General features: G+C 64.3%; 2 protein-coding genes across 8 annotated transcripts; one reads left to right on the top strand and one right to left on the bottom strand.

Annotated features, from left to right (window-relative positions):
* Positions 1–83: 83 nt before the first annotated feature.
* On the bottom strand, positions 84–1,893 carry PPP1R14B (protein phosphatase 1 regulatory inhibitor subunit 14B). 2 transcript variants are annotated; one of them, XM_080635759.1, is made up of 4 exons: positions 1,339–1,893; positions 943–1,026; positions 714–746; positions 84–446 (listed from the first exon to the last, which is right to left on the bottom strand). In XM_080635759.1, exons 1-4 carry the CDS (start codon positions 1,669–1,671, stop codon positions 378–380), a joined length of 519 nt encoding a protein of 172 aa, XP_080491885.1. In that variant the 5' UTR covers positions 1,672–1,893; the 3' UTR covers positions 84–377. The 2 variants fall into 2 exon arrangements, with proteins under 2 accessions (XP_080491885.1, XP_080491886.1); XM_080635760.1 differs by having other exon boundaries at positions 1,423–1,891.
* PLCB3 (phospholipase C beta 3) lies at positions 1,035–24,187 on the top strand. 6 transcript variants are annotated; one of them, XM_080635754.1, is made up of 34 exons: positions 1,035–1,256; positions 1,937–2,057; positions 3,200–3,277; positions 4,545–4,613; positions 5,349–5,489; positions 6,492–6,571; positions 7,234–7,287; positions 7,666–7,741; positions 7,940–8,040; positions 10,236–10,402; positions 10,852–10,998; positions 12,018–12,175; positions 12,718–12,800; positions 13,189–13,273; positions 13,874–13,997; positions 14,116–14,208; positions 14,412–14,482; positions 14,584–14,680; positions 15,246–15,330; positions 16,438–16,562; positions 17,228–17,382; positions 17,609–17,770; positions 17,840–17,939; positions 18,703–18,807; positions 19,341–19,432; positions 19,743–19,875; positions 19,971–20,006; positions 20,278–20,419; positions 20,913–21,003; positions 21,975–22,051; positions 22,633–22,713; positions 22,952–23,009; positions 23,225–23,311; positions 23,420–23,701. In XM_080635754.1, the coding sequence occupies exons 1-34, from the start codon at positions 1,150–1,152 to the stop codon at positions 23,549–23,551; spliced, it is 3,513 nt and encodes a 1,170-aa protein (XP_080491880.1). In that variant the 5' UTR covers positions 1,035–1,149; the 3' UTR covers positions 23,552–23,701. The 6 variants fall into 6 exon arrangements, 2 of the variants coding, with proteins under 2 accessions (XP_080491880.1, XP_080491879.1); XR_013958575.1 differs by lacking the exon at positions 23,420–23,701 and having other exon boundaries at positions 22,640–22,713; positions 23,225–23,304; XM_080635753.1 differs by lacking the exon at positions 20,913–21,003 and having other exon boundaries at positions 22,640–22,713; positions 23,420–24,187.
* Positions 24,188–25,990: the final 1,803 nt, after the last annotated feature.

Raw genomic sequence — 25,990 nt, 5'->3', positions numbered from 1 at the left:
CTCTTGCAGTGGCTGAGTTTTTGGGGGGGCTCCCTTGGAGGGGGGGGTTTGGGGGGGGGGGAGGTCACGAGCGCACCCCCAAATGTGAAAGTTGTGTTTATTAAAGTCATACAAAAACAACCCCAAAATTCCACCCAAAATGTGAAAACAACTAAGAACAGCCCCCGGCTTCCCCCTCCCCCCCCCGGGGGGGGCCCCCAACACCCACAGGGGGGCCCCCCAAAACCAGTGGAGGGGGGGGGATGGGGGGTGATTATCGCTGCAGGGGGACCCTGAAATTAAGGGGTCCCCAATATTGGGGTCAAACCCCCCAAATTTGGAGGAGGGGGGGGCCTCTGGTAATTGGGGGGGGTCCCCAAAACCATGGGGGGGGGGGGTCACTTCTTCTGGTGGGTGTTGAGCTTCTGCATCCCCCGGATCTTCTCCAGCAGGTCCCCGACGAAGGCCTGGTGGGGGGGACACACAGAAAGGGGGTGTCAAGGGGACCCCAATAATGGGGACCCCCCCCCTGTAACAACCCCCCCCTATAGGGACCCCATTCACCCCAAATAGGACCCAAATATGTGTGTGTGCCCCCCCCAAAAGTAACCCTCTGTACAGGCATCACCTCCCCCCCAAAAGGGGACCCCGCTGTCCAATGTGACCCCCTCCACAGACACCCCCCCCATGAGTCCTCCCGCCCAAAAGGGGGCGCCCTTCCCACTCTATCTCACCTCTGTGGGCTTGTAACAGTCAACCAGGATCTCCTGGGGGGGGGACGACAAGGGGGGGGGGTGTCAGGGGAGGCTTTGAGGCCCCCCAAAGGTTTGGGGGGGCCCTCTCAGAGCCTTCACACCCCCCCCCCCCAAGCCACCATGGAAGCCTCAATGGCTGCTGCATGCTCCGGTTTGGGGGGGGCGGGGCCGGGTTTTGGGGACCCCCCCCCCCCCGTTTCGGGGGTACCTGCATGCGGGCGCTGCGGGCGCCGTCGCTTTCCATGTCCAGGAGCTCATCCACGTCGATGTCCAGCTCCGGGATCTCCTCCTCCTGGGGGGGGGGGAGACCCCGAAATCAAAGGGGGACCCCCAAACCTGACCCCTCCCACCTGGAGGGGGCGTGGCCTTGGGGTGTCCCCGCCCCTTTCGCAAAGGAGCATGGGAAGGGGTGGGGATGAAAGGGCCCTTCCCCCCCCCACCCAGGGGCGCCACATGGGGGGGGCGGTACCGGATAACGGGGGAGGAGGGACCGATCCAGGAGTCGAAAGGTGGGGGTTACCGGTAGGTGCCGGTACCGGGGGGGAGAGGACGGGGTCCCGGGTGTAGATCCTAGTAAGGGGCGGGGGGGAACCACGGCAGGTACCAGGAGGGGGGGGCCCGGTAAGGGTCTGAGGGGGTCCCCGGTGCCGTTGGCGGGGCCAGGGCGGGGTCGCAGTGTTCCCGGTACCCGGCAGTCATAGAGCGCCGTCAGCTGGGCCAGGATCCACTCCTCCAGGTGCAGCCGCTTCCGCAGCTCTCTCCGGTCGTACCGGACCGTGACCTTGCCCTGCCGCCGGCCCGGGGCCTCCTCCGGGGCCTCCGCCGCCGCTCCCGCCGCGAAGCACACGCGGGGCCCAGCCCCGGCGTTCGGGCCCGGAGCGGCGGCGGCGGCAGCAGCGGCGGGGGAGGGGCCCGGGCCGCCGCACGGCGCCGCCATGACGGTACCGGAAAGGGCCACGCCCCCCGCCCGCCGGTACCGCTTCCGGTGTCAGCGGGTCACCGCCGCCGTCGTGCACCTCTTTGTGCCGCCGCCGCGCCGGGCCACGCCCCCTCGGAGCGCCGCGGGCTTGGCCCCGCCCCCTTAAAGCGGCAACGTCGGGTGGTGTCCGCGGCCTCTCTTAAAGGGGCCGTGCCTAGAAGCCTCTTTGTCCCGCCCCTTTTAAGCCACGCCCTCTCATGTAGCCACGCCTTCTTTTGCGTAGCCACGCCCCGGCCGCCGCAGCGATGGCGGCGCCGCGCCCGGGCTTGGCCCCGCTCCCGTTGGAGCCGCCGCGGGTCCCGGAGATGCTGGTGCGGGGCAGCAAATTCATCCGGTGGGACGAGGTGAGCGGGGAGCGGGCCCCGGAGCCCCCCGGGACCCGCCTGGGGAGCTCCAAAGCCCACCCGAGACACCCCGAAACTCAGCCCGGTCCCCCCCCATCACCTTAAAATCCACCCGGAACCCCCCAAAATCTGCATGGGGAGCCCCCAGACACCCTGGAAACGACCCCAGGGCTTCCCCATCACCCCCAAATCAATCTGGGAGCCCCCAGATCACCCCAAAACTCATCCAGAGACCTCCAAAACCTGCCCAGAAGCTCTCAAATCGCCTCTAAATCCTCAGGAGGGCCCCAAAACCGCACTGGCACCCCTGAAATCTTTACTTGCACCGCCAAATCTGCCCCAAATCACCCCAAAACTCACCTGAAAGCCCCTAAACCAACGCCAAACCCTGAGAGCCCTCCCCCAGATAGACCCAAATCGTCCCCAAACCCCCCCCGAACCCCCAATTCATCCCTTGCGCCCCTAAAGTGCCCCCTTACCCCCCCCATTACTCTGAGCCCCTCCTGTCCCCCCTCAATCCCCCCCCAGGACCCCTCAGGGCACCCCAATATTGACACGCCTCCCCCCCCCCCCCATTGCTGTGCCCTGGTTTCCAGCCATGTCACAGACCTGACCCCGTTTTGGGGCCAAAAAGTGGGATTTTGGGTCATCCCCCCCAAAGCTTTTCCCTAAGGACCCCCCCCCAATCCAACCCCCCCGATTTCACCGCCTTTTCCACTCTCAGCAATGCAGAAGGGGGTGACTGGCGGGGGCTGTTGCCCCTTCCCGAATTTAAGGGGTTCCCCTATATTTAAACCAAGGACCCCCCCATATGGGTGCCCCCCCCCCCCGCACCCCCTTTGCCCCTTGCTCCCCCCCTTTTGCTGGGGGTGAAAGGCCTTTATGGGGGTCAAAGTCTCCAGGGAGGGGTCGCCCCACCCGGGTCATAACCACAGCAATGGGGGGGGGGGGGGGGCACCCAGCCCTGGGTATGGGGGGGTCCTGGGGGGGGGGGGGTGAGGTCTCTGGAGTGGTTTTGGGGTGATTTTGGGGTCTTTTTGAGGGGGGGTTGGGGTTTAAGGGGTGCTGGAGGGGGGTTAAGGAGGGTTTTGGGGACCCCTCCCCAGTGTCACCCCTGTCCCCATCCCCCCCCCCCCCCCCAGGAACCGGCCACCCGCACCCTGGTGACGCTGCGCGTTGACCCCGATGGCTTCTTCCTGTATTGGACTGGTCCCAGCATGGTGAGGGGGACCCCAAAACCTGCCCCCCCCCCCCCGCCGGGCCCCCCCAAAATCCCCCCCACCGGAAGCATCCGGTCTCCTCCCGCCCTTATCAGCGCTGCCCGGGGGGGGGGGGGGGGGGGAGCTCCGTTGCCCCTCCCCCCCCATCCGGGGGTGCCCTTTCCCACGCCCCTCCCCCCCGCAGGAAATGGCCCCCCCTGCCCCTCCCCCACCGTGGAAGTGACCCGGATGTGCTTGGGGTGGGTGCTGGGTGCCCATGGTGGGTGCTATTGGGTGCTGTGTTTTGGGTGCCGTGGGTGCTACAGGTACATTGTGGGCGTTATGGGTGCCCTTTATGGATGTTCTTTATGGGTGCTATCGGTGTTTGTTGTGGAAGCTACGGAAACTGTTTGTGGGTGCTGTGGGTGCTATGGGTGTCTGTTGTGGGTGCTATGGGTGCTGGGTGCCCCATTGTGGGTGCCCATTGTGGGTGCTGTGGGTGCGTGTTATGGGTGCTATGGGTGCCCATTGTGAGTACTATGGGCGCCTGTTAATGGGCACTATGGGTGCCCGTTATGGGTTCTATGGGTACCCATTGTGGGTGCTATGGGTGCCTGTTGTGTGTGTTATGGGTGCCCATTACGGGTGCCCATTGTGGGTGCTAGGGATACCTGTTATGTGTGCTATGGGTACGCATCCTGGGTGCTATGGGTGCCCATCTGTGGCTGCTGGGTGTCTGTTATGGGTGTGTGGGTGCTGTGTGCCCATTGTGGGTGCTATGGATGCCAATTGTGGGTGCTTTGGTTGCCCGTTATGGGTGCTGTGGGTACCCATTGTGAGTGCTATGGGTGCTATGGGTGTCCATTGTGAGTTCTATGGGTGCCCATTGTGGGTGCCCCTTGTGGGGGCTATGGGTGCCCCTTGTGGGTGCTTTGGGTGCCGCTTGTGGGTGCTATGGGTACCCATTGTGGGTGCTATGGGTACTATGGGTGTCCATTGTGAGTTCTGTGGGTGCCCATTGTGCGTTCTGTGAGTGCCCCTTGTGGGTGCCCCTTGTGGGGGCTATGGGTGCCCCTTGTGGGTGCTTTGGGTGCCGCTTGTGGGTGCTATGGGTACCCATTGTGGGTGCTATGGGTACTATGGGTGTCCATTGTGCGTTCTATGGGTGCCCGTTGTGGGTTCTGTGGCTGCCCGCTCTGGGTGCTGGGTACCCATTATGGGTGCTTTGGGTGCCCATTGTGGGTGCTTTGGGTGCTGGGTACCCATTATGGGTGCTGGGTGCCCGCAGGAGGTTGACCTGTTGGACATCTGCGTGATCCGCGACACCCGGACCGGGCGCTACGCGCGGGTGCCAAAGGTGAAGGGGCTCCGGGGGGCTGCTGGGGGCATCGAGGGGGGCTCTGGGTGCTCAGGGCCCTGTTCCGGGGTGCTGTGCGCACCCTGTGTTGGGGTTCTATGGGTGCCCTTTAAGGGGGGTGCTATTGGTGCTGTGGGTGCCTTGTTTCAGGGTGCTGTGGGTGCTCTGTTTTGGGGTGCTGTGGGTCAGGATGCTCTGGGTGCCCTGTTTTGGGGTGCTCTGGGCACTATGGGCACCCTGTTTCAGGGTGCTGTGGGTGCGTGGTCTAGGCTGCTATGGGTGCTCTGGGTGCCCTGTTTTGGGGTTCTATGGGTGCTTTGTTTGGGGTGCTCTGGGCACCCTGTTTCAGGGTGCTGTGGGTGCCTGTTTTGGGGTGCTGAGAGTTCTATGGGTGCCCTGTTTTGGGGTGCTCTGGATGCCTCTTTTGGGGTACTGTGGGTGCTCTGCGTGCCTGTTTCAGGGTGCAGTGGGTTCTATGGGTGCCCTGTTTCAGGGTGCTCTGGGTTCTATGGGCACCCTGTATTAGGATGCTCTGGGTGCTTTGGGTGCCTGTTTCAGGGTGCAGTGGGTTTTATGGGTGCCCTGTTTTGGGGTGCTCTGGGTTCTATGGGTGCCCTGTTTTGGGGTGCTCTGGGTCCTATGGGCACCCTGTATTGGGATGCTCTGGGTGCTGTGGTCACCCCGTTCCGGGCACGCTCTCACCATGACGGGGGGCACCCATGGGTGCTGGTGCAGGACCCCCGCACGCGGGAGCTGTTGGGGTTCGGGGGCCCGGGGGGGCACCCCCAGGAGCGGCTCCTGACCGTGGTGCACGGCCCCGACATGGTCAACGTCGCCTTCCTCAACTTCGTGGCCGTGCAGGACCACGTGGCCAAGGTGCACCCATGGGTGCTGGCGGGGGGGGGGTGGGGTGCTGGGACCTTCCTATGCGTCCCTGGTGGGGCTTTGGGGGGGTTTGAATGGTCCTTGAGGGTCTTTGGGTGCCCATTGTGGGGGGCTGGGGGGTCCCAGAGTGGGGTTTGGGTGCTGATGGGGGGGGTTGGGCGCTGATGGGGGGGGTTGGGTGCTGATGGGGGGGGTTTGGGTGCTGATGGGGGGGTTGGGTGCTGATGGGGGGGGTTGGGCGCTGATGGGGGGGGTTGGGCGCTGATGGGGGGGGTTGGGTGCTGATGGGGGGGTTTGGGTGCTGATGGGGTTTGGGTGCTGATGGGGGGGTTGGGTGCTGATGGAGGGGTTGGGCGCTGATGGGGGGGGTTGGGTGCTGATGGGGTTTGGGTGCTGATGGGGGGGGTTGGGTGCTGATGGGGGGGGGTTGGGTGCTGATGGGGGGGGTTTGGGTGCTGATGGGGGGTTTGGGTGCTGATGGGGGGGGTTGGGTGCTGATGGGGGGGTTTGGGTGCTGATGGGGGGTTTGGGTGCTGATGGGGGGGGTTGGGTGCTGATGGGGGGGGTTGGGTGCTGATGGGGGGTTTGGGTGCTGATGGGGGGGGTTGGGTGCTGATGGGGGGGGTTGGGTGCTGATGGGGGGGTTGGGCGTGGGTGCTGATGGGGTTTGGGTGCTGATGGGGGGGGTTGGGCGCTGATGGGGGGGGTTGGGCGCTGATGGGGGGGGTTGGGTGCTGATGGGGGGGGTTGGGTGCTGATGGGGGGGTTGGGCGTGGGTGCTGATGGGGTTTGGGTGCTGATGGGGGGGTTGGGTGCTGATGGGGGGGGGGTTTGGGTGCTGATGGGGGGGTTGGGTGCTGATGGGGGGGTTTGGGTGCTGATGGGGGGGGTTGGGTGCTGATGGGGGGGTTGGGTGCTGATGGGGGGGGTTGGGTGCTGATGGGGGGGGTTGGGTGCTGATGGGGGGGTTGGGTGCTGATGGGGGGGTTCCAGGTATGGACCGAGGAGCTCTTTAAGTTGGCCACCAACATCCTGGCCCGGAACGCGTCGCGCAACACCTTCCTGCGCAAAGCGTGGGTGCACCCCGATCCCTGCACCCCAAAAACCGCCCCCTGCACCCCGAAACCTGCACCCGGAAACCTGCACCCTAAAAACCGCCCCCTGCACCCCGAAACCTGCACCCGGAAACCTGCACCCCAAAAAGCGCCCCCTGCACCCCGAAACCTGCACCCGGAAACCTGCACCCCGAAAAGCGCCCCCTGCACCCCGAAACCTGCACCCCGAAACCTGCACCCCGAAAAGCGCCCCCTGCACCCCGAAACCTGCACCCGGAAACCTGCACCCCAAAAACCCCCCCCTGCACCCTGAAACCTGCACCCTGAAACCTGCACCCCGAAAAGCGCCCCCTGCACCCCGAAACCTGCACCCCAAAAACCCCCCCTGCACCCTGAAACCTGCACCCCAAAAACCCCCCCCTGCACCCTGAAACCCGAAACCTGCACCCCCAAACGCATCCTGCGCCCTAAACCAGCACCCTTGAACCTGCACCCCAAAGCTCCCCCCTGCACCCCCCAACCTGCCCCCCATAAAGCACCCCCTGCACCCCAGCACCCACCCCAAGGACCCCCAACCCAGCCCCTCCAGACCCCCCTTTGCCTGCACCCACCATCCCCACCCGCCCCGCACCCCAAATCCCCCCCAGAGCCCCCCCCAACCCCTTCCTGCCCCCCCCCAGCTACACGAAGCTGCGGCTCCAGGTGAACCAGGACGGGCGCATCCCCGTTAAGAAGTGAGTGAACCCCAAAACCAAGCGGGGGGGTCCCCCAAATCCACCCCCAAAATTGGGGTCCCCCCAAGCCTCATTCTGGGGGTCCCCAGCACCCTGGATTTGGGGTACCCCAATTCTCTGCCCCCCCCCAATCGTGGGGGTTCTGGTGCCCCCCAACATCTTGAGAGCCCCCTTTTATATAGGGGGTCCCCCCTTTCCTGGGGGTGTCCCCCTCTTTTAGGGGCTCCCTTCTTCACCCCCCCATATTTGGGCCGTCCCCGTCATTTTTTGTGCCCCCCCCTCATTTTTTGCCCCCCCCCCCATCTTTGGGGTCCCCCCCATCTTTGGGGTCCCCCCCATCTTTGAGGCCCCCCCCTCATTTTTGAGGTCCCCCCCCAGCATCCTCAAGATGTTCTCTGCTGACAAGAAGCGCGTGGAGACGGCGCTGGAGTCCTGCGGCCTGAGCTGCAACCGGGTATGGGCCCCCCCCAAACAGGGGCACCCCCAAACCAGGGACCCCCCAACCATGCAGACCCCAAAGCAGGAACCTTCAAATCGGGGCACTCTTGGGTGCTGATGGGGGGGCTTTGGGTGCTGATGGGGGGGGGGTTGGGTGCTGTTGGGTGCTGGGGGGGGGTTTTGGGGCCCCCCCTCAGTCTCGGGGGGCCCCCAGAGCGACGCGATCCCCCCCGAAGAGTTCTCCCTGGACACGTTCCGGCACTTCCTGAGCAAGCTCTGCCTGCGCCCCGACATCGACAAGATCCTGCTGGAGATGTGGGTGCTCCCTGGACCACGGGGTTGGGTGCTACAGGGGTGCTATAGGGTGCTATGGAGATGGTCTAGGGTGATACGGAGATGCTATGGGTGCCATGGGCGCTCTGGGGCGCTAAGGGGGTGCTATGGGGCACTAAGGGGGTGCTATGGGCGCTCTGGGGCGCTAAGGGGGTGCTCTGGGGCACTAAGGGGGTGCTCTGGGGCGCTAAGGGGGTGCTCTGGGGCGCTAAGGGGGTGCTATGGGGCACTATTGGGGTGCTATGGGCGCTCTGGGGCACTAAGGGGGTGCTCTGGGGCACTAAGGGGGTGCTCTGGGGCGCTAAGGGGGCGCTAAGGGGGTGCTATGGGGCGCTAAGGGGGTGCTATGGGGCACTATTGGGGTGCTATGGGCGCTCTGGGGCACTAAGGGGGTGCTCTGGGGCACTAAGGGGGCGCTAAGGGGGTGCTCTGGGGCACTAAGGGGGTGCTCTGGGGCGCTAAGGGGGTGCTATGGGGCACTATTGGGGTGCTATGGGGCACTAAGGGGGTGCTATGGGGCGCTAAGGGGGTGCTATGGGGCACTAAGGGGGTGCTATGGGCCGCTAAGGGGGCGCTCTGGGGCCCTAAGGGGGTGCTCTGGGGCGCTAAGGGGGTGCTCTGGGGCACTAAGGGGGTGCTATGGGGCACTAAGGGGGCGCTCTGGGGCGCTAAGGGGGCGCTATGGGGCGCTAAGGGGGCGCTCTGGGGCGCTAAGGGGGTGCTATGGGGCACTAAGGGGGTGCTCTGGGGCGCTAAGGGGTGCTCTGGGGCGCTAAGGGGGTGCTATGGGGCGCTAAGGGGGTGCTCTGGGGCACTAAGGGGGTGCTATGGGGCGCTAAGGGGGTGCTCTGGGGCCCTAAGGGGATGCTCTGGGGCGCTAAGGGGGCGCTCTGGGGCGCTAAGGGGGTGCTATGGGGCGCTAAGGGGGTGCTATGGGGCGCTAAGGGGGTGCTATGGGGCGCTAAGGGGGTGCTCGGGGCACTAAGGGGGTGCTCTGGGGCACTAAGGGGGTGCTATGGGGCGCTAAGGGGGCGCTCTGGGGCGCTCTGGGCGCTCTGGGGCACTAAGGGGGCGCTCTGGGGCGCTAAGGGGGTGCTCTGGGGCGCTAAGGGGGTGCTCGGGGCACTAAGGGGGCGCTCTGGGGCACTAAGGGGGCGCTATGGGGCACTAAGGGGGTGCTCTGGGTCGCTAAGGGGGTGCTCTGGGGCGCTAAGGGGGTGCTATGGGTGCTATGGGGCACTAAGGGGGCGCTCTGGGGCGCTAAGGGGGTGCTCTGGGGCACTAAGGGGGCGCTCTGGGGCGCTAAGGGGGTGCTCTGGGGCGCTAAGGGGGTGCTATGGGTGCTATGGGGCGCTAAGGGGGTGCTCTGGGGCGCTAAGGGGGTGCTATGGGTGCTCTGGGGCCCTAAGGGGGTGCTCTGGGGCGCTAAGGGGGCGCTCTGGCGCGCTAAGGGGGTGCTCTGGGTGCTATGGGGCGCTAAGGGGGCGCTCTGGGGCGCTAAGGGGGTGCTCTGGGTGCTCTGGGGCGCTAAGGGGGTGCTCTGGGGCGCTAAGGGGGTGCTCGGGGCGCTAAGGGGGTGCTCTGGGGCGCTAAGGGGGTGCTCGGGGCACTAAGGGGGCGCTCTGGGGCACTAAGGGGGCGCTATGGGGCGCTAAGGGGGTGCTCTGGGGCACTAAGGGGGTGCTCTGGGTCGCTAAGGGGGTGCTATGGGGCGCTAAGGGGGTGCTCTGGGGCGCTAAGGGGGTGCTATGGGTGCTATGGGGCACTAAGGGGGCGCTCTGGGGCGCTAAGGGGGTGCTCTGGGGCACTAAGGGGGCGCTCTGGGGCGCTAAGGGGGTGCTCTGGGGCGCTAAGGGGGTGCTATGGGTGCTATGGGGCGCTAAGGGGGTGCTCTGGGGCGCTAAGGGGGTGCTATGGGTGCTCTGGGGCCCTAAGGGGGTGCTCTGGGGCGCTAAGGGGGCGCTCTGGCGCGCTAAGGGGGTGCTCTGGGTGCTCTGGGGCGCTAAGGGGGTGCTCTGGGTGCTCTGGGGCGCTAAGGGGGCGCTCTGGGGCGCTAAGGGGGTGCTCTGGGGCGCTAAGGGGGTGCTCTGGGTGCTCTGGGGCGCTAAGGGGGCGCTCTGGGTGCTCTGGGGCGCTAAGGGGGCGCTCTGGGGCGCTGTGACCCTGCTCCCCCCCAGCGGCGCCGCGGGGAAGCCGTACCTGAGCCTGGAGCAGCTCCGGGACTTCGTGAACTCGCGGCAGCGCGACCCGCGCCTCAACGAGATCCTGTTCCCGCCGCTGAGCGCGGAGCAGGCGCAGGGGCTGGTGCAGCGCTACGAGCCCAACCTCCAGTTCCGGCAGCGCGGTCAGCGCCGGGGGGGGGTTCCTAAAGGGGGTTTGGGTTTGGAGGTTCCAAGGGGAGGGTTCTGGGGTCCCTATGGGGTTTAAGGGGTCCCTAAGAGGGGGTTGGAGGGGTCCTGAGGAGGGATTTGGTGTCCCCAGGAGGGGTTGGGGGGTCCTAAAGGGGGGTTTGGGGGGCCCCTGGATGGGGTTTCAGGGGCTCCTGAGAGGGGTTTTGGGGTCCTCAGGGGGGGGTTTGGGGGGTCCTGAAGGGGTTTTGGGGTTCCTGGGTGGGGTTTGGGGGTCCCTAAGGAGGGGTTTCAGTGCTCCTGAGGGGGTTTGGGGATCCTAAAGAGGGGATTAGGGGTGCCCAGGGGGGATTTGGGGCCGGCAGAGGGGTTTTGGGGGTGCCTGGGGATGGGTTTGGGATCCCCAGCAGGGGTTGGGGGTGAGTTTTGGGTGCCCCCCCCCCAGGGCAGATGTCCATGGAGGGCTTCGGGCGGTTCCTGGGGGGGGAAGAGAACAGCATCGTCCCCCCCGAGAGCCTGCGCCTGCACCAGGACATGAGCCAGCCGCTGGCCAGCTACTTCATCAGCTCCTCGCACAACACCTACCTCACTGGTACCCAACCCTGCATCCCTAAAGCCGCATCTCTAAAGCTGCATGCACACTGGGGGGGGTGCATTGGGGCATATTGGGGGTGCATTGGGAGTTCCCTCTTTGGGGGTGCATTGGGGGTGTGCATCAGGGTGTCCCTGTTCCGAGGTGCACTGGGAGTGCATTGGAGGCACATTGGGGTGTGCATTGGGGTGTCCCTGTTCAGGGATGCATTGGGGGCGTGCATTAGGGGCACATTGGGGGTGCATTGGGGTGTGCATTGGGGTGTCCCTGTTCAGAGGTGCATTGGGGGGTGCACTGGGGTGTCCCTGTTCAGAGATGCATTGGAGGTACATTGGGGGGGTGCATTGGGGATGCATTGGGGGTGCATTGGGGGGGTGCATTAGGGGTGCATTGGGGATGCATTGGGGTGTCCCTGTTCAGAGGTGCATTGGAGGTACGTTGGGGGGATGCATTAGGGGCACATTGGGGGTGCATTGGGGATGCATTGGGGGGTGCATTGGGGTGTCCCTGTTCAGAGGTGCATTGGAGGTACGTTGGGGGGATGCATTAGGGGCACATTGGGGGGTGCATTGGGAGTTCTCTCTTTGGGGGTGCATTGGGGGTGTGCGTCAGGGTGTCCCTGTTCCGAGGTGCACTGGGAGTGCATTGGAGGCACATTGGGATGCATTGGGGTGTGCATTGGGGTGTCCCTGTTCCGAGGTGCACTGGAGGTGCATTGGGGGCGTGCATTAGGGGCACATTGGGGTGTGCATTGGGTTGTCCCTGTTCAGGGGTGCATTGGGGGGGTGCATTAGGGGCGCATTGGGGGTGCATTGGGGTGTCCCTATTCAGAGGTGCACTGGAGGTGCATTGGGGGCGTGCATTAAGGGCACATTGGGGGTGCATTGGGGGTGTGCATTGGGGTGTCCCTGTTCAGAGGTGCATTGGGGGGGTGCATTAGGGGCGCATTGGGGGTGCATTGGGGTTCCCTGTTTGGGGGTGTCGGTGCCCGGGTGCGCTGACGCCCCCCCCCCCCGCAGCGGGGCAGCTCACCGGTGCCTCCTCGGTGGAGATGTACCGGCAGGTGCTGCTGAGCGGCTGCCGCTGCGTGGAGCTGGACTGTTGGCAGGGGCGCCCCCCCGAGGAGGAGCCGGTCATTACACACGGCTTCACCATGACCACCGAGATCCCCTTCAAGGTGCGCCCGGCGGCCCCAAACCTGGGCCTGAACCCCCAAACCTGAGCCCTGAACCCCAGAACCTGAGCCTGGGAGCCCCAAACCTGAGCCCTGAACCCCCAAAATTGAGACCTGAACCCCCAAACCTGAGCCTGGGACCTCAAAACCTGAGCCTGAACCCCCAAACCTGAACTTGGGACACCAAAGCCTGAACCTGAACCCCCAAACCTGAGCCCTGAATCCCAAAACCTGACCTTGGGACCCCCAAACCTGAGCCTGGGACCCCCAAACCTGAGCCTGAACCCCCAAATCTGAGCCTGGGACCCCCAAATCTGAGTCCTGAACCCCCAAACCCTGAGCCTGAGCCCCTAAAACCTGAGCTCTGAACCCCAAAACCATCCCCCCAAGACCTCTCAACCCCCCCCCCCCCAACCCCATAGCACCCACACTGGGCTGCTCTGAGCACCCAAACCCTATGGGGATCCCCCAAAACCTCATCCCGGGCCCCTTTTGGGGTGTCAGTTTTTGGGGCACCCCCCTTGAACCCCCGTTTACCCCCATAGGAGGTGATTGAGGCCATCGCTGAAAGCGCCTTCAAGACGTCGCCGTACCCTGTGATCCTGTCCTTCGAGAACCACGTGGACTCGTGGGTGCCCCCCAAACCCCTGGGGCCCCCCTGACCCCCCCAAACCCAGCCCGGACCCCCCTAAACCAACCCTTAGCCCCCCAAACCCATCCTTGATACCCCTAAAACAGCCCTGACCCCCAAAACCAGCCCTGACCTCCCCAAAACGCATCCTTGATACCCCCAAACCCAGCCCTGACCCCCCCTAAACCAGCCCTGACCCCCCCAAACCAGCCCTGAACCCCCCCCCAACCCTCCCAAACCACCATGGCTGCAATAGGGGCAATGCTGCCATAGGAGGGAGAAACCCCCCCAAAACCCCCCTTTTTCCACCCAAAATGGGGGTTTGGGGGGGCTGGGGGTGGGTGAGGGTATGGGGGCCCCCCCAGCACCCCAATACCCCCCCCAGGGCCAAGCAGCAGGCGAAGATGGCCGAGTATTGCCGCAGCATCTTTGGCGATGCGCTGCTCATCGACCCCCTGGACAAGTACCCGGTGGGTGGGGGGGGGCCCCGGGGGGGCATGGGGGGGATTTAGGGGTGCAGGGGTCGAGTTTGGGGTCCCCAAGGCTGGAATTGGGGGTAAAAGGGAAGATCTGGGGGTATCAAGGATGGGTTTGGGGGGGTCAGGGGTGGGCTTAAAGGTCAGGGCTGGTTTGGGGGGGGTCAGGGCTGGTTTGGGGGGGGTTAGGGCTGGTTTGGGGGGGGTCAGGGCTGGTTTGGGGGGGGTTAGGGCTGGTTTGGGGGGGTCAGGGATGGTTTGGGGGGGTCAGGGCTGGTTTGGGGGGGGTTAGGGATGGTTTGGGGGGGTCAGGGCTGGTTTGGGGGGGGTTAGGGCTGGTTTGGGGGGGTCAGGGATGGTTTGGGGGGTCAGGGATGGTTTGGGGGGGGTTAGGGCTGGTTTGCGGGGGGTCAGGGATGGTTTGGGGGGGTCAGGGCTGGTTTGGGGGGGGTTAGGGATGGTTTGGGGGGGGTTAGGGCTGGTTTGCGGGGGGTCAGGGATGGTTTGGGGGGGTCAGGGCTGGTTTGGGGGTGTCAGGGATGGTTTGGGGGGGTTCAATCCATGGGGCCCCCCCTGATTTTGGGGGTGCCACAGCTGGAGCCGGGGGTGCCCCTGCCCAGCCCCCAGGACCTCCTGGGCCGCATCCTGGTCAAGAACAAGAAGCGGCACCCGAGGGGGACCCCGAAACCGCCGCTGAACCCCAAAACCAGCGACCCCGGTACCCACCCCCCCCCTGCACCCCAAAACCTCCCAATGTCCCCCCCCCTGCACCCAAAACCAGCGAGCCCAGTACCCCCCCTTGTTTTGGAGTCCCCCCCAACCTCTCTCCTTTCCAGGCCCCCCCCCGGAGCCCCCCGAAGTTGGAGTCCCCCCAGTGCCCAATGGGGAGGAGAAGGGGCCCAGACTGGGGGAACCCCGAAAGTCCATTGGTGAGTGGGGGGTATGGAATCCGGGGGAGGTTATTATGGGATGCAGGAGGGTGATTATGGGATGCGGGGGGGGGGGGTTATGGGATGCAGGGGGGTTATGGGACATGGGGGGTGATTATGGGATGCAGGAGGTGATTAGAGGATGCGGGGGGGGCCATGGAGTGTGGGGGCTCCCCCAAACCCCCCCCCCTTTCCCCCCTCAGACCGTGATGCCGACAGCGATGAGGAGGAGGAGGAGGAGCCGCCGGAGATGAAGAAGCCGACGACCGATGAGGTCAGGACCCGGGGGGGGGGGGGGGGGGGGTGCTCAGGACCCCAATGTGGGAAAGGGGGGGGTTCAGGACCCCCCCCTGAGTGCCCCCCCCCCCCCTGCAGGGCACTGCCAGCAGTGAGGTGACGGCCACCGAGGAGATGTCCACGCTCGTCAACTACGTCCAACCCGTCAAGTTCAAGTCCTTCCAGGCCGCACGCAGTCAGTGGGGCTGGGGGGGGGGGGGGGGGTTAAAGGGGTTTGGGGGGGTCCAGATGGGGTTTGGGGGGGGTTGAAGGGGTTAGGGGTGACCTGATGGGGTTTCAGAGGGGGTTTATAGGGGTTGGGGGAGAGCCTTACGGGGTTTGATGGGGTTTAAGGGGGTTTGGGGGGGGGGTACTGATGGGGTTGGAGTGGGTTTATGGGGGTTTCGGGGGGGCCTGAAGAGGTTTGGGGGGGGTTAAGAGGGTTTTGGGGGGTTTGATGGGGTTTGGAGGGGGTTTAAAGGGGTTTGGGGGGATCCTGATGGGGTTTGGGGAAGGGTTTAAGTGGGTTTTGGGGGGGCCTGATGGGGTTTGAGGGGGTTTAAGAAGGTTTGGAGAGGTTTTGGAGGGGTTTGACGGGGGGGTTAAAGGGGTTGGGGGGGGTTAAGGGGATTCCGATGGCGTTTGGGGGGGGTTTAAAGGAGTTTGAGGGGCTTCTGTTCGGATTTAGGGGCTCTTTAAGGGGGTTTGGGAGGGCCCCTGTTTGATCTTGGGGTGCTGCCCGCCCCCCCCCCCCCCCCCAGAGCGCAACAAGGCCTTTGAGATGTCGTCCTTTGTGGAGACCAAGGGGCTGGAGCAGCTCACTAAGAGCCCCCTTGAGTTCGTGGAGTATCCGCCAGGCCGGGGGGGGGACCCCGAGACGGGGGGTGACCCCCCCGAGGTGGGGGGCAGGAGGGGGGCAATGGGGGCTTGGGGGTGTAGGGGGGAATAAAGGTGGGGTTTGGGGTGCATTTAGGGCTCTGTAGCAGGGTTTGGGGTGCACTTAGTGCTCTATAGAGGGGTTTGGGGTGCACTTAGTGCTCTATAGAGGGGTTTGGGGTGCACTTAGGGCTCTATAGAGGGGTTTGGGGTGCACTTAGGGCTCTATAGAGGGGTTCGGGGTGCACTTAGTGCTCTGTAGCAGGGTTTGGGGTGCACTTAGGGCTCTATAGCAGGGTTTGGGGTGCACTTAGGGCTCTATAGCAGGGTTTGGGGTGCACTTAGTGCTCTATAGAGGGGTTTGGGGTGCACTTAGTGCTCTATAGAGGGGTTTGGGGTGCACTTAGTGCTCTATAGCAGGGTTTGGGGTGCACTTAGTGCTCTATAGAGGGGTTCGGGGTGCACTTAGGGCTCTATAGCAGGGTTTGGGTGCACTTAGTGCTCTATAGAGGGGTTTGGGGTGCACTTAGGGCTCTATAGCAGGGTTTGGGGTGCACTTAGGGCTCTATAGCAGGGTTCGGGGTGCACTTAGGGCTCTATAGAGGGGTTCGGGGTGCACTTAGTGCTCTATAGCAGGGTTTGGGGTGCACTTAGTGCTCTATAGCAGGGTTTGGGGTGCACTTAGTGCTCTATAGAGGGATTTGGGGTGCACTTAGTGCTCTATAGAGAGATTTGGGGTGCACTTAGTGCTCTATAAAGGCGTCCGGGGTGCACTTAGTGCTCTATAGAGGGGTTTGGGGTGCACTTAGGGCTCTATAGCAGGGTTTGGGGTGCACTTAGGGCTCTATAGAGGGGTTTGGGGTGCACTTAGGGCTCTATAGAGGGATTTGGGGTGCACTTAGTGCTCTATAGCAGGGTTTGGGGTGCATTTAGTGCTCTATAGATGGATTTGGGGTGCACTTAGTGCTCTATAGCAGGGTTTGGGGTGCACTTAGGGCTCTATAGAGGGATTTGGGGTGCACTGAGGGGTCCCTAGGGGTGCCCAGGGGCTGCGGGGCCGCCTTCCTTGACGCTCAGGTACAACAAGCGGCAGCTGAGCCGGGTCTACCCCAAGGGCACCCGCGTGGACTCCTCCAACTTCCAGCCGCAGCTCTTCTGGAACGCGGGCTGCCACATGGCGGCGCTCAACTTCCAGACCCTCGGTCAGCGCCGCCCCATAGCGCCCCACAGCGTGACCCTGACCCATAGCATGACCCTGACCCATAGCCTGACCCTGATTCATAACCTGACCCTGACCCATAGCACAGCCGTGCCCCACAGCAGCACCCAGAGCACAGCCCTGCCCTATGGCTCTACCCCCTGATGTGCCCATGCAGCTGCACCCGAGGCTGTTCCATCACCCCCAGAGCCCCATCTCCACCCTTTGGGGCAGCCCCACAGCTCAGCCCCACAGACCAACCCCACACTCCAGCTCCACAGCCCAACCCCACACCTCAGCCCCACACCTCAGCCCCACAACCCAACCCCACACCTCAGCCCCACAGCCCAGCCCCACAACCCAGCCCCACAACCCAGCCTCACACCTCAGCCCCACAGCCCAGCCCCACACCTCAGCCCCACAACCCAACCCCACACCTCAGCCCCACAGCCCAGCCCCACAACCCAGCCTCACACCTCAGCCCCACAGCCCAGCCCCACACCTCAGCCCCACAGCCCAACCCTACAGCCCTGCCCCACAGCCCAACCCCACACCTCAGCCCCACAGCCCAACCCTACAGCCCAACCCCACACCTCAGCCCCACAGCCCAACCCTACAGCCCAACCCCACTGCCCAGCCCCACAGCTCAGCCCCACATCCCCCCCCCAGACGTGCCCATGCAGCTGAACCTGGGGCTCTTCGAGTACAACGCCCGCTGCGGGCTCCTGCTCAAGCCCGAGTTCATGCGGCGCCAGGACAAAGCCTTCGACCCCTTTGCCGAGGACCTGGTGGACGGGATCGTGGCCAACACCTTGCGGGTGCAGGTGGGGCCCCCCCGGGACCCCCCCCATGGCCCCTCAATGGGGACACTCAGAACCCCCCCCCCAAACTTGCTCTGAGGTCCGTTGGGTAGGGGAGGCATCACCTTCATTGACCCCCGTGATGGGGGGGGGAGTCCCAGGGGTGGATTTGGGGTCCTTGGGGTGGATTTGGGGGTCCCGGGGGTGGATTTGGGGGTCCCGGAGGGGTGACGTTTCCCCCCCCCCGCAGGTGATCTCGGGGCAGTTCCTCTCGGAGCGCCGCGGGGGGGTCTATGTGGAGGTCGATGTCTTCGGGCTGCCCGTGGACACGCGGCGCCGGTTCCGCACCCGGCCCTGCCAAGGGAACCCCTTCAACCCGGTGTGGGACGAGGAGCCCTTCCTGTTCCCCAAGGTGAGCTGGGGGGGGGGGGGGGCACCGGGTTTTACCGGTGTCACCGGTGTCACCGTGGCCCCCCCGCAGGTGGTGCTGCCCTCTCTGGCCTCCCTGCGTGTGGCTGCCTACGAGGAGGGTGGCCGGTTCCTGGGGCACCGCGTCCTGCCTGTGGCCGCGCTGCGCTCCGGTGAGGAACGGGGATGGGAACAGGGACGGGAATGGGAATGGGAAGGGGGGATCCCGGGGAGGGAGGGTGGGTCCCGCGGTTCGGGCCTACCTGCGGGGCCGCGGCAACGGGGAGCAGGCCCGGTGCTGCTGCCGGCCGGTTACCACGGCAACGGTAGTCTGGCTCTACCCACAATGCCCCGCGCCAGCCCCATTGCCATGGCAACAGGAGCCCAGCTCTACCCACAATGCCCCGCGCCAGCCCCATTGCCATGGCAACAGGAGCCCAGCTCTACCCACAATGCCCCGCGCCAGCCCCATTGCCATGGCAACAGGCGCCCAGCTCTACCCACAATGCCCCGTGCCAGCCCCATTGCCATGGCAACAGGAGCCCAGCTCTACCCACAATGCCCCGCGCCAGCCCCATTGCCATGGCAACAGGAGCCCAGCTCTACCCACAATGCCCCGCGCCAGCCCCATTGCCATGGCAACAGGAGCCCAGCTCTACCCACAATGCCCCGCGCCAGCCCCATTGCCATGGCAACAGGAGCCCAGCTCTACCCACAATGCCCCGTGCCAGCCCCATTGCCATGGCAACAGGAGCCCAGCTCTACCCACAATGCCCCGCGCCAGCCCTGTCGCCGTGGTAACGCGGCCCTGGGCCTTCCCTGACCGCAGCAGCGGGGTGCGAAGGGTGGGTTTGGGGCAGGTTTTGGGGTTCAGGGGGTCCCCCCTCTTTCTGCCCCCTCCACCCCCCAGCAGCCGTGTTGTGCCCCCCCCCATAGGGTACCACTACGTGTGCCTGCGCAATGAGAGCAACCAGCCGCTGTGCCTGCCCGCCCTGCTGCTGTACACCCAGGCCTGCGACTACGTCCCACAGGGACACCAAGGTGAGGGGGGACTCCAAAACCGGTATGGGGAGAGCAGCACCCCCAGGGCTCGGCGCTGGGTGGAGATCAGGGGAGCCCCAGCACCCATTTGAGAGCGGTCACTCTCCTTCTGGGGTCATTCCCCACTTTTTGGGGGGGCCCATGAGCTCTTTAAGGGCCCCCCCCTTTTGGGTGACCCCATTTGGGGGGCATCTCCATTTATGGGGTGTCTCCTATAATGGGTGTTGGGGCACCCATTCTGGGGTGCCCCCAATTTCCCTCATTTTGGGGTACCCTACTTTGCTTCCTTCCCTTTTCCTACACTTGGGGGGGATTCCCCCATGCTGGTCCCCCGCCTTTTGACCCCCGCTTTATGGAGCTCCAGTGCGGCACCTCCATTGCTCCTTCCTCAGTGCTCCCATTTGGGAGGATCCTCCCCTTTTTGGGGGCATTTCCCCAGTTTGGGGTCTCCCCTCATGTTTGGGGGGGGTCTCCCATTATTGGGGTCCCCATTTCCCCTTTGGACCCCCCTAAATCTCATTCCCCCACCCCAGATTACGCCGAGGCCTTGAGCAACCCCATCAAACACGTCAGCCTCATGGACCAGCGCGCCCGGCAGCTGGCGGCTCTCATGGGGGATGGCGAGGTGGGGGGGGGCTGAGGGGGTTTGGGGGGGTCCCGAGGGTTTGGGGAGGTCCCGAGGGTTTGGGGGGGACCCTATTGAGGGTTTTGGGGGGTTCTTAAGGCTTTGGGGGGGTCTTTAGGGCATTTGGGGGCGGCTTTGAGGGGTGATGGGGAATGGGATTGATGGGGAAGGGTAGAGGGGTTTGGGGGGGTTCAGGGGTTTGGGGGTCCATGAAGGTTTGGGGGGGGCAGGTGGGTTTTGGGGGGGTCCAGGGGGGTTTGGGGGGGTCCCATCTCTTTTGGGGTCCCCTGAACCCCCCTTTTCCCCCCAGGAGAACCCTGAGAAGCCACGGGAGAGCCCGGGAGGGGCACGAGGGGATGCAGCCACCGACCCCCCTGCTGAGGCCCGGCCCGCCCCCCAGCCCGGGGCCCCCTCTCCCGGCCCCCCCCCTGTGTCCAGCCCAGGTAAGGGGGTGCCCCTCGTGATGAGGGGGCTCTAAAAAAGGGGGGGTCCCCCCAAACCTCCCCCCAGAACCCCTGTTATTGTTCCCCCTCCACAGGGCAAAGGGACGATCTCATCGCCAGCGTCCTCACAGGTAGGATTTGGGGGGATCCCCATTGATTTGGGGGACCCCCCCTCAGCTGCACCCCCCGGGGGAGCTTTGGGGACCCCCCCGAACCCCCAAACCCCCCTGTACCCCTAAACCCCCCCCCCGTTCCAACCCATCTCCCCCCTTGGGCATCCTGGGGCTGCCAGGATGCTCTGGAATGGATGCGCTCCCCACGTTGAGGACAAGGGGGGGTCCCCCAAATTCCTGCTCCCCCCGGGGGTTTTGAGGCCCCCCCTGACCCCCCCCCCCCCCGCAGAGGTGTCCCCACCATCGCTGCAGGAGCTGCAGCAGCACAAGGGCTACGTGAAGCTGCTGAAGCACCAGAGCCGGGAGCTGAAGGAGCTGCACAAGAAGCACCTCAAGAGGCTCCTGGCCCTGCACAAGCGCCTGGCAGGAAGGTGGGGCCCCAAAACCCGGCCCCCCCCCAAACCCAGACACCCCCCATGCACCCCAACCCCCCCCCAAGCCAAAGCCATTCAGGGCAGCAGCAAAGAGCCCCCTAAGAAAGGGGCACCCCAAAAATGGGGTCACCCCAAAACCCAGCCCCCCCGTGCACCCGAAATCCCCCCCTTGAACCCCAACTCCCCCCCAAGCTAAAGCCATTCAGGGCTAAGAAAGGGGCCAGTAAGAAAGGGGTTCCCCAAAAGTGGAGTCCCCCCAAACCCCTCCCTGGGTCCCCCTCAAAGCACTCAGGGACCTCAAATTCACTGGGGGCACCCCAACATTGCTTTGCCCCCCTCAATGGTGCTGGCCCCCCCCTTGGTCTCTGTAGTGAGTGAAGGGGGGGACCCCCATAAAGGGCGCCCCAAAACCACGCTGCCCCCCCCCACTGTGGTACTGTGGGGGTGGGGGAGCCCTCATTTGGGGTGTCGTCCCCCCCCCACCCCGCAGCAGCAGCAAGGAAGCAGCAGGGGAGCTGCTGGAGCTGCGGCAGGAACAGCACCGGGCAGAGCATGGGTGCAGGAGGGAGCATCTGCGGCAGGTACTGGGAGCACTGGGAGCATTGAGAGCACTGGGAGCATTGGAAGCACTGGGAAGCACTGGGAGCACTGGGAAGCACTGGGAGCACTGAGAGCATTGAGAGCACTGGGAAGCACTGGGAGCACTGAGAGCACTGGGAAGCACTGGGAGCATTGGAAGCACTGGGAGCATTGGGAGCATTGAGAGCACTGGGAAGCACTGAGAGCATTGAGAGCACTGGGAAGCACTGGGAGCACTGGGAGCATTGGAAGCACTGGGAGCATTGGGAGCACTGGGAGCATTGGAAGCACTGGGAGCACTGAGAGCACTGGGAAGCACTGGGAGCATTGGAAGCACTGAGAGCATTGGAAGCACTGGGAGCACTGAGAGCATTGGAAGCACTGGGAGCATTGAGAGCATTGGAAGCACTGGGAGCATTGGGAGCATTGGAAGCACTGGGAGCATTGGAAGCACTGGGAGCATTGAGAGCATTGGAAGCACTGGGAGCATTGGGAGCACTGGGAGCATTGAGAGCATTGGAAGCACTGGGAGCATTGGGAGCATTGGAAGCACTGGGAGCATTGGGAGCATTGAGAGCACTGGGAAGCACTGGGAGCATTGAGAGGACTGGGAAGCACTGGGAGCACTGGGAGCATTGGGAGCACTGGGAGCATTGGAAGCACTGGGAGCACTGAGAGCACTGGGAAGCACTGGGAGCATTGGAAGCACTGGGAGCATTGGAAGCACTGGGAGCACTGAGAGCATTGGAAGCACTGGGAGCATTGGGAGCATTGGAAGCACTGGGAGCGCTGGAGGGATTGAGAGCACTGGGAGAGATTGGGAGCACTGGGCTATTGAAAACTCAGGGGTGGCTGGGGCCATACTGGTCTATATTGGTTTTTACTGGTGCATACTGATCTGTACTGGTCCTTATTGGGCCATACTGATCCGTACTGGTCTGTATTGATTTGTACTGGTCCATATTGGTCTCAGGCCCAGCAGCGGTTGCGGGAGGTGGCTCTGGAGGCTCAGGCTGCGCAGCTCAAGCGCCTGCGGCAAACCAGTGAGAGGTGGGTGCTGGGGGGGGGTCCCATAGATGGGGAGTCCCTGGGTGCTGGGGGGGCCCCATGGGTGGGGGGGTCCCTGGGTGCTGGGGGGGCCCCATGGGTGGGGGGGTCCCTGGGTGCTGGGGGGGTCCCATGGGTGGGGGGGTCCCTGGGAGCTGGGGGGGTCCCATGGGTGGGGGGGGGTCCCTGGGAGCTGGGGGGTCCCATGGGTGGGGGGGTCCCTGGGAGCTGGGGGGGTCCCATGGGTGGGGGGGTCCCTGGGTGCTGGGGGGTCCCATGGGTGGGGGGGTCCCTGGGAGCTGGGGGGGTCCCATGGGTGGGGGGGTCCCTGGGTGCTGGGGGGGTCCCATGGGGGGGGGGGGGTCCCATGGGTGAGGGGTCCCTGGGTGCTGGAGGAGTTCTGGGGGTTCCCTTGGGTGGGTTCCTCAGGAGGGGGTCTCGGGGGGGGTTCTCCAAAGCACGGGTGCCCCCAAGGTGTGAGGGGGGAGGCGGGGGGTGGTTCTATGGGTGCTGGGGTGTCCCTGGGAGGTGCGGGGGGGTCCGGGTGGGGTCCCATGGGTGCTGCAGCGCGGCGGCTGCCGCAGGGAGAAGAAGGAGCTGCAGAAGATCCTGGACCGGAAGCGGCACCACAGCATCACGGAGGCGCGCGGCCGGCGCCGGGGGGGGTACGAGCGGCTGGGATTGGGGGGGGGGGGCCCGGGGCTTTGGTTGGGGGGGGGGGAAATGGGGGTTGGGACAGGACCCATCCTATTGCAATGAATTGGGGGGAGGGGGGGGGGGAGGATGAGGCACATTTTGGGGCTTCCCCCGGGGGGGGGTTGTCCGTTTATGGGGGTGGGGGCAGTTTTGGGGGGGGTCCTGGGGGTGCTGGCCCCCCCCTTTCACTTGTGCCCCCCCCCAAAGGGAGCTGACGGAGATCAACCGGCGCCACATCAACGAGTCGGTGACCTCCATCCGCAGGGTGAGCCCCAGAACTGCGGCGTGGGGGCACGACCCCCCCTAGGGAACCCCAAACCCCAATGGGGGGACCCCCCCACCCCCCCTTCACAAACAAGGCCCCCAAATCCTTCCTTCCCCCCCCCCTTTCGGGGTGCCCCATGTTTTGGGGGTGCTGCCCCATTGGGGGGGTGTTTTTGGGGTGCCCCCCCTCATTTCTGGGGTTCCCCCCCCCCCCAGCTGGAGGAGGCGCAGCAGCGGCGCCAGGAGAAGCTGCTGGAGGGACATCGGGGGGTCCTGGAGCAGATCCAAGAGGAGGAGCCGCGGGTATGTGTGGGGCACTCCCAACTCTGGGGGGGGTCGGGGGGGGGGGGGTCAATGCCTTGGACCCGCCCTGACCCCCCCCCTTTTTTACACACCCCCCCCCCCCCCCAGTTGGAGCAGGAGCTGGAGCGGGGCCGCGCGCTGGAGCTGCGCGCGCTCCCGCAGGAGCTTGGGCGCCTCCTGCTGGACGGAGCTCACACAGCGGAGACCCCGCCCCCCCCGGGCGATACCACTGTGCTCTGATGGGAGGGGGGGATCCCAAATCTCAACACCCCCCACCCCCCCCTCAATGGAGGTGCCTCGGCCTGAGATTTGTGTTCCCCCCTTTAAGATATGGGGGGGTCCATATGCACACACCCCCCTCCATTTTCCCTCCGGGGGGGCGGGGTCCTACACCCCACTTCAGAGACCACTAACGGGGGGGATCCCCCCCCATGCTCACACTCCACCCCCCCCCCTTAATTTTGGGGTCCCCCCCACTGAGGGAGGGGGGCCAAATCATGGGGGACCCCCCAGATACGGGGTATGGGGGGGGGCAGCTGCTTCACAACACTAAATCTCCTCCTGCCCACGCTTCCTTTACCTCCCCCCAATGGGGAGGAGATAAATGGGGGGTCCAAATCCTACCTTTGGGGGGGGCCCCCCCCAAATCCTCCCCCTCTGGGGGGGCTCCCCCCACGCTTCCTCCTCCCCCCCCATTTAGGGGGGTTTCTCTAAAGGGCTATTTTTATACCAACCCCCCCCAAATTGGAGGGGGGGGACCTGTCTGTCCTGCTCTGCTGTTGGGGGCCCCCCAAATTGGGGGACCCCTCCATTGGACCATGGGGGCCCCCCCCAAACCCACCTCCCCTTTGTACAATAAGAGTTTCTTTATTCTTCTATGGAGCCGCATGTATTTGGGCAGGGGGGGGTGGGTTTGGGGGGACCCCTCCGAGGCTCACTTGGGGGGGGCTCAATATGGAGGGGTTGGGGGCACCCCAAACCCTGACCCCCTCCCTTCTTTTCCAGGGCTTCCTCCTGGAGTTTGCCCCCCCCCTTCGTCTTTAGGGTTGCCTCATTTTGCTTGGGGAGGGGGGGGGCACTTGAGGGGGGGCCCCCCTGTTTTATGACCCCCCCCCTTTTTAAGGACCAAGCCCAAACCCTCTTATAAAAAAATCACCTTTTTTATTGCCCCCCCCCCATAAAACACGGGGGCCCCCCCCGAAAAGGGGGGGGGAGGGGAGGTCAAGGGGGGGGTCTCGGGGGGCCGGGCCCGGGGGGGGGCGGGGGCTCCCCACCACCTCCTCAGCGCCTCGCGCCACCCCCTCGCCCCCCCCATGCTGTTGGCCCCCGGCAGCACCTGCGGGGGGGGGCGGGGGGGGGGGGGGTAGCGTTGCCTTCGATGGCGCGGCGACCCGGCTCAGGACCGGCACGGCCGCCAAGCCCCGGCCGCTCGGGCCAGCAGCTCACGGACACCAATGGGGTGGACGGCAAAGGGCGTTTATTGGTGAGTAACACGGCCTTCTATAGCTCAGATTGACAACGTCACCTCCGCCTGCTGACATCATAGGCTGCATGCTCTTGGCTATCCGGAGAGGGGCCCTATCCTTCCGTACAGCGCGGCATCTTCCGGCCGCCAAGCCCTCACCACCCACGTTTCCCCCCTCCCTATGCTTAACTAAACAGGATAAAAAACAGATAAAAATCAGAAAAAGGAGAGAACCTAAAGTTCGCAGGGAAGGATAGCTCCGGGGTGTGCTTATCTTAGCAACCCCAAGGACCCTGGGATAGACCTTCAGCAAACCAGCTCCGAGAATCATCAGGGCACTACGAGGCGGCAGGCGCAACCTTAGCGGGCGTCCCCGCGCAGGCAACGTTGACGTGGGTGGTATGAGCCTTCTGCCCTCCTTCACAGAGCACGAGGCTCGGGCTGTCCTGCTCACAGAAAGGCACACTCAGTCCGATGCAGGGGGCCAGCCTACATCGGAAGAAGTGGCCGATGATACCTAGGAAGGTCTCCAAGGGTCAGGGCTTATCTAGAATTGGATCAGTAAAATTCAGTATCTGATACGTTGAGTTCAAAAGCTTCCATAGGGGAGGCATTTCAACTTCTAAAGCATTCGGAGACTCGGTGTCATTGGAAACCACATTCACAGTAGTATTTTCAACGTCGTGTATTAAAGGCTTCGTTGTCTGTGGGTTAAGGACCGCGTTAGGCCCGATGGCTTGAGACTCAGGTGGAATTGGTTTCTTTTGTATAAAAATCAATCCACCCCTATCTTGTCCGGGTTCCTTGTATCTCACTCCCCAAGTTCTCCCGAGCATCCATCCCGGATCATCAGGTTTTGTTACATTAATCATAAGGTGTTGGCAATTCCCCACGGATACTATTCCCCCAGACCAGTCTCGACGAGGGGGACTACATCCATAGGGTCCCCATTGTACATTAAGGAATCTGTCTCGTCCAGCTCCTGGTTCCCAATCCGAAGCTATAGTTTCACAACCCCAATATGCACAATAGTATTCGTTTGGGTAGTTACAATATCCTCTCCCTGGGTTGGATCTTGGACAGAAATAGAACCCCATTTTATCTAAGCATGGTTCTATAGGGGCTATCTCGCACAAAGTAGCCGTGAAAGTAGGGGGTCCTGCAACAATCACAGTTCTTACTTCTTTTTGATCTTCCCAACGATAAAGGGTCCA

Source organism: Psittacula echo (genome assembly GCF_963264785.1).
Source record: "Psittacula echo genome assembly, chromosome: 28".
In the NCBI taxonomy this organism is placed as follows: domain Eukaryota; kingdom Metazoa; phylum Chordata; class Aves; order Psittaciformes; family Psittacidae; genus Psittacula; species Psittacula echo.
The sequence above is the reverse complement of the archived record's forward strand: the minus strand, read 5'-3'. Positions and strand labels throughout refer to the sequence as shown.

Coding starts and splice junctions, on each gene's coding strand:
- PPP1R14B (XM_080635759.1), bottom strand. CDS start 1,671: ATGGCGGCGCCGTGCGGCGGCCCGGGCCCCTCCCCCGCCGCTGCTGCC. Junction 1,027..1,338: donor TACCGGGCCCCCCCCTCCTG/GTACCTGCCGTG, acceptor CCCCCCCCCCAG/GAGGAGGAGATCCCGGAGCT. Junction 747..942: donor CCCGCAGCGCCCGCATGCAG/GTACCCCCGAAA, acceptor TCCCCCCCCCAG/GAGATCCTGGTTGACTGTTA.
- PLCB3 (XM_080635753.1), top strand. CDS start 1,150: ATGAAAGGGCCCTTCCCCCCCCCACCCAGGGGCGCCACATGGGGGGGG. Junction 12,176..12,717: donor CCACCGAGATCCCCTTCAAG/GTGCGCCCGGCG, acceptor TTACCCCCATAG/GAGGTGATTGAGGCCATCGC. Junction 12,801..13,188: donor TTCGAGAACCACGTGGACTC/GTGGGTGCCCCC, acceptor TACCCCCCCCAG/GGCCAAGCAGCAGGCGAAGA.